We start from the raw sequence: 6,052 nt of genomic DNA on the forward strand, positions 1-6,052 counted from the left end.
TCCAGACCCACAACTGCTACCGTCTGGAAGAACAAGAGCAGCAGATACCTGGGAACACCACCACTTGGAAATCCCCCTCCAAATCACTCACCATCCTGACCTGGAAACATATCACTTTCCCTCATTGTCACTGGGTCAAAATCATGGAATCCCCTCCCTAACAGCACTGTGGGTGTCCCCACACCTCGGGGACTGCAGCAGATCAAGAAGGCAGCTCATCGCCACATGAGGCAACTAGGGAAGGGCCTTGTTGCCCCATGCCTCATCAGACCAGTTATCCACTTTGTCCTGACCGAGCACTGAACTGATATTATCTCTGACGAGGAACACCACCCCTCCTCCTTTAATCCATCCCACCCTGTCACAATTAATACAACAGAACCCCGGAATGTTGAGCTGCCAGTCCTGCCCCCTCCTGCAACCAGGTCTCACCAATGGCTACAATGTCTGAGTCCCAGGTGTTGATCCATGCCTTCAGCTCACCTGACCTCCTACGATATTTCCTGCATTGAAAACGACTGTATGCAGCTCAGGACACCAGTCGTGTTCTCAACATTATTTATCGATTAGTGTCATTATCAATTTGTTGTCTTTCTGTGTGTATTTGCAGAATGTACTGACTTTCTCACACTGTCTTTGTTTTTCATTGATTCTGTGAATGCCCGCAGGAAAATGGATCATATGTAGATTGATAATAAATTTATTTTGAAGTTTGAATATTTCCGTGTGTTTCTCTGTGTACAAACGTGCGTCATAAGGTCCTCTGGCCAAACACCACATCCCTCCCGACCTCGGAGCGTGTGTTGTCAAAGTCCTTTTAACGGTGGGACGTTGTTCTCTGAGCTGAGCGTGTATTCTGAGAAACGTCCCGTCACAGTACACACGGAACATGGATCGCCTACAGCTCAGTTCCATTATCTCCGTCCTCTCCTCTCTCACCTCCCATCCTCTCTGGTTCGTGGCTTCCATCCTCCTTTACTTGGTGGTCCGGTTACAGAGCAAGAGCTGCTGGAGACCCAGGGATTGCCCCGTGGATCTCAACGGCAAGACGGCCATCGTCACCGGATCCAACACAGGTAACGAAACTGTAGCGCCGCTCCAAATCCCGTGTCGGACCGGAGCGGAGGCTGCCGATCCTTCCGAATCTCAGGGTTCTGTGCAAGGGTTGGTCCAGGGGCTGAGGGGAGATTCCGTCCCGCACCCCGAGGGCCGAGGATCCGGAACTTGGAACATTTTGCTGATGGTCAAATGCTTCCCGACGTCTGCTGCAGAATTCTCCAAGTTGGGAATCCCGGCAGAGAAATAGAGATCGCAGGGAGAGGCCAGTGAGTGAGGTTGTAGCTCTAATCCTCAACCCAAAATCCTCTTCCTTCCCCCATACAACCCATTCTCGCTCTCTCCACCCACCTGAGCCCTCTCACTGACCCTTCTGCATAGATACCCCTCACCCTCCCTCCCCCACCCACACACCCATCCCCACACTCAACCTCACCCGCTCTCCCCCACCCACACTCAACCCTCTCTCCCTCACCCACACTCAAACCCTCCCTCCCTCCCCCACCCACACTCAACCCCTCCCTCCCTCCCCCACCCACACTCAACCCTCCCTCCCTCACCCACACTCAACCCTCCCTCCCTCCCCCACCCACATTCAAACCCTCCCTCCCTCCCCGACCCACACTCAAACCCTCCCTCCCTCCCCCACCCACACACCCATCCCCACGCTCAACCCTTCCCGCTCTCCCCCTTATCCTCGCCCCCACACTCAACCCCTCCCGCTCTCTCCCACACACTCAACCCCCCTCGCTCTCTCCCCCCACACTCGAACCCCCTCGCTCTCTCCCCCACACTCAACCCCCCCGCTCTCGCCCCCACACTCGACCCCCCTCGCTCTCTCCCCCACACTCAACCCCCCCTCGCTCTCTCCCCCAGACTCAACCCCTCCTCACTCTCTCCCCCACACTCAACCCCCCTCCCCTCTCCCCCACACAACCCCCCTCACTCTCTTCCCCACTCTCAACCCCCCCTCGCTCTCTGCCCCACACTCAACCCCCCTCGCTCTCTCCCCCACCCACACTCAACCCCTCCCGCTCTCTCCCCCGCACAACCCCCCTCGCTCTCTCCCCCACCCACACTCAACCCCTCCCGCTCTCTCCCCCGCACAACCCCCCTCGCTCTCTCCCCCGCACTCAACCCCCCCTCGCTCTCTCCCCCGCACTCACCAGAGGTCATGGTACATGTTGGTACCAATGACACAGGCAGGAGAGGGGTAGAGGTCCAGTGCAGTAAGTTGAGGGAGTTGGGAAGGAGGCTAGAGAGAGCAGGATCTCCAAGGTGGTCATCTCCGATTACTCCCAGTGCCACGAGCTGGTGAAGGTCGGAACAGGAAGATAGAGCAGCTGAATGAGTGGCTGAGCAGATGGTGCAGGGGGCAGGGTTTCAAGTTCCTGGATAAGTGAACCTTTTCTGGGAAGGGGTGACCTGTACAAGTGGGATGAGTTGCACCTGAACTGGAGGGGAACCAATATCCTGGGAGGGAGGTTTGCTAATGCTACTGGGGAGGGTTTGAATTATATATGCGGGGGCGTGGGAACCATAGTGAAAAAGCAGAGAATGGGCCAGTTGGTTCACAGGTAGAGACAGCTCGTAGGGAGTTTCTGAGGAAGGACAGGCAGTTGTTAGAGCAAAGATGCACTCAGCCTCATGGTTTGAGATGTGTCTATTTTAATGCAAGGACTATCATAAACAAGGCAGATTAAACTAGAGCGTGAATCAATATGTGGAACTATGATATTGTGGCCATTACAGAGACTTGGATGTCTCAGGAGCAGGAATGACTGCTGAGTGTTCCAGGCTTTAGATGTTTCAAAAAGAACAGAGAGGGAGGCAAAAGAGGTGGGGGAGTGGCATTGTTAATCAGAGATAGTGTCACGGCTGCAGAAAAGGAGGAAGTCATGGAGGGATTGTCCACTGAGTCATTCTGGGTGTAAGTTACAAACAGGAAGGGGGCAACGACTCCACTGGGGGTTTTTATAGACCTCCTAATAGTAGCAGAGATATTGAGAAGCAGATAGGGAGGCAGATTCTGGAATAGTTCAATAATAATAGAGTTGTTCTGATGATTGATTTTAACTTTCCAAATATTGTCTGACAAATATTGACATATGACACAAAGGTTGGAGGTGTATAACACAGAGGTTGGAGGTGTTGTGGTTAGTGTGGAGAGCTGTCAGAGGTTACAGCGGGACATGGATAGGATGCAAAACTGGGCTGAGAAGTGGCAGATGGAGTTCAACCCAAATAAGTGTGAAGTGGTTCATTTTGGTAGGTCAAGTACAATGGCAGAATATAGTATTAATGGTAAGACTCTCGGCAGTCTGGAGGATCAGAGGGATCTTGGAGTCTGAGTCCATAGGATGCTCAAAGCAGATGCGCAGGTTGACCTTCTGGTTAAGAAGGCGTGTGGTGTATTGGCCTTCATCAATCGTGAAGTTGAATTTAGGAGCCGAGAGGTAATGTTGCAGCTACATAGGACCCTGATCAGACCCTACTTGGAGTACTGTGCTCAGTTCTGGTCACCTCACTACAGGAAGGATGTGGAAACCATAGAAAGGGTGCAGAGGAGATTTACAAGGATGTTGCCTGGATTGGGGAGCATGCCTTATGAAAATGGGTTGAGTGAGCTTGGCCTTTTCTCCTTGGAGCGACGGAGGATGAGAGGTGACCTGATAGAGGTGTAGAAGATGATGCGAGGTATTGATCGTGTGGATAGTCAGAGGCTTTTTCCCAGGGCTGAAATGGCTAACATGAGAGGACACAGTTTTAAGGTGCTGGGGAGCAGGTACAGAGGAGAAGTCAGGGGTAAGTTTTTTACACAGAGAGTGGTGAGTGCATGGAATGGGCTGCTGGCAATGGTGGGTGGAGGCGGATACAATAGGGTCTTTTAAGAGACTTTTGGATGGGTACATGGAGCTTAGAATAATAGAGGGCTATGGGTAACCCTGGTAATTTCTGAGGTAGGGACATGTTCGATGCAGCATTGTGGGCCGAGGGGCCTGTATTGTGCTGTAAGTTTTCTATGTTTTCTATCTCCTCAGAGCAAGGGGTTTGGATGAGGTGGACTTTGTTAGGTGTGTTCGGGAAGGTTTCCTGACACAATATGTAGATAAGCCAGCTGGAGGAGAGGCTGTACTTAATCTAGTATTGGGAAATGAACGTGGTCGGGTGTTGGATCTCTCCGTGGGAGAACACTTTGCCGGTAGTGATCACAACTCTATCTCCTCTACCTTAGCGCTGGAGGGGAATAGGAGCAGACAATTTGGGAAAACATTTAATTGGGGTAGGGGGAAATATGATGCTTTTAGGCAGAAACTTGGGAACGTAGATTGGGAGCAGATGTTCTCAGGGAAATGCACAGCAGAAATGTGGCAAATGTTCAGGGAACATTTGTATGGAGTTCTACATCAGTATTCCATTGAGACAGGGAAAGGATGGTAGGGTTAAAGAACCATGGTGTACAAAGTATGTAGTAAATCCAGTTAAGAAGAAAAGAAAAGCTTGTGAAAGGTTCAAGAAACTCGGTACTGTAGAGCTCCAGAAAATACAAGGTTGCCAGGAAGGAGCTTAAGAAGGAAATTAGGAGAGCCAGAAGGGGCCATGAGAAGGCCTTGGCGGACAGGATTAAGGAAAACCCCAAGGCATTCTACAAGTATGTGAAGAGCAAGAGGATGAGTCGAGTGAGAATAGCACCAACCAGGAGCGAGAGAGGAAACGTGTGCGTGGAGCCAGAGGAGGTAGCGGAGATACTTAACGAATACTTTGCTTTCAGTATTCACCGGTGAAAAGGATTTTGGCGATTGTAGGGACGATTACAGAGGACTGAAAAGCTTGAGCATATAGTCATTAAGAAAGAAGAGCTGGGAGAGAGAGAACCTGTGGTTTGTGGGTTGTCGGATGTCGGATGAAATGCGAAGCCTTTGGAGTAACTTTGGTCTGTCTTTGCTATTGTTTAGCACACGCTGGGACTCGGTGACGGTCCTGATGCTCATTTATTTTTGCTGGGAGGGGAGGGGGGATTGTTGCTCGTTGCTGCTTGCGCGGGGGGGTGGGGGTGGATCATGGCCCTTCCTTGGTTCCAAACAGAGGCATAGGGATATTTTTGGCATCATCAGGTACCTTTAGTAATTGGCATTCAGTCGACTTCATCGCCAGGGACATGGCATGCAAATGGTGGATAGACGACCAGCAAATTGTAACTGTCCCAGCTAATCACGCCCCCACAACGCTGGCCCTCCTGCTTTTACCAATGTGGCTTGTTGGTTGTTGTATTTCACTGTCATGAACGTCATTCCCACAGAAGGAATTTTTTCTCCAGTACAAATTCCAAAGCCAGGTTATGTTTTATATTTATACAGTAAATTTTGGGCAATAGACAACAGCTAAACATACTTGGTGAGTGATTTCAAGAAGCACCTGTCACACCTTCAAAGAATTCATGCCCCTCACAAAAACATCCTGACTATCCCTAATCAGACCACACTTCTCAAATTCTCATTAATCCCGTCTCTAAGTCTCGAAATAAAGTGGACGATCTTGAAATTCAGCTACAGATTGGCAAGTATGACGTTGTGGCCGTTTCTGAAACTTGGCAGAGGAACTAAGTGCATATTTTGCATCAGTGAAAGATATCTGCAGTATACAAATGAGTCAGGGAAATGAAGTGAAGCTTGTGCAGTGAAAATTAAGACTGAGAAGGTGCTCAGGAAGCTTAATGGTCTGAGGGTGGATAAATCTCCTGGACCTGATGGAATGCACCTTCAGGTTTTGAAGGAATTAGCTGGAGAGATTGCAGAGGCATTAATAATGACCTTTCAATACTGGGAAATTGCAAATGTTACTCCGCTATTTAAGGAGTGTGGGAGGCAACAGAAAGGAAATTATAGACCTGTTAGTCTGACATCAGTGGTCGGGAGGTTGTCGGAATCGATTGTTAGGGATGAGATTATGGAATACTTGGAGGCACATGACAAGATAGGCCAAAACCCGCATGGTT

General features: G+C 50.2%; 1 protein-coding gene across 1 annotated transcript in view; it reads left to right on the top strand.

Annotated features, from left to right (window-relative positions):
- The first annotated feature begins 803 nt into the window (after positions 1-803).
- The window catches only part of LOC140196904 (retinol dehydrogenase 11-like), a 19,795-nt gene continuing 14,546 nt past the window's right edge, over positions 804-6,052 (top strand). The window contains exon 1 of the mRNA XM_072256830.1: positions 804-1,076. Within this exon, the coding sequence (XP_072112931.1) occupies positions 890-1,076 (187 nt within the window). The 5' untranslated portion in view covers positions 804-889. The remainder of the gene's footprint in view (positions 1,077-6,052) is intronic.

This window comes from Mobula birostris, chromosome 4, assembly GCF_030028105.1.
Source record: "Mobula birostris isolate sMobBir1 chromosome 4, sMobBir1.hap1, whole genome shotgun sequence".
Taxonomy (NCBI): domain Eukaryota; kingdom Metazoa; phylum Chordata; class Chondrichthyes; order Myliobatiformes; family Myliobatidae; genus Mobula; species Mobula birostris.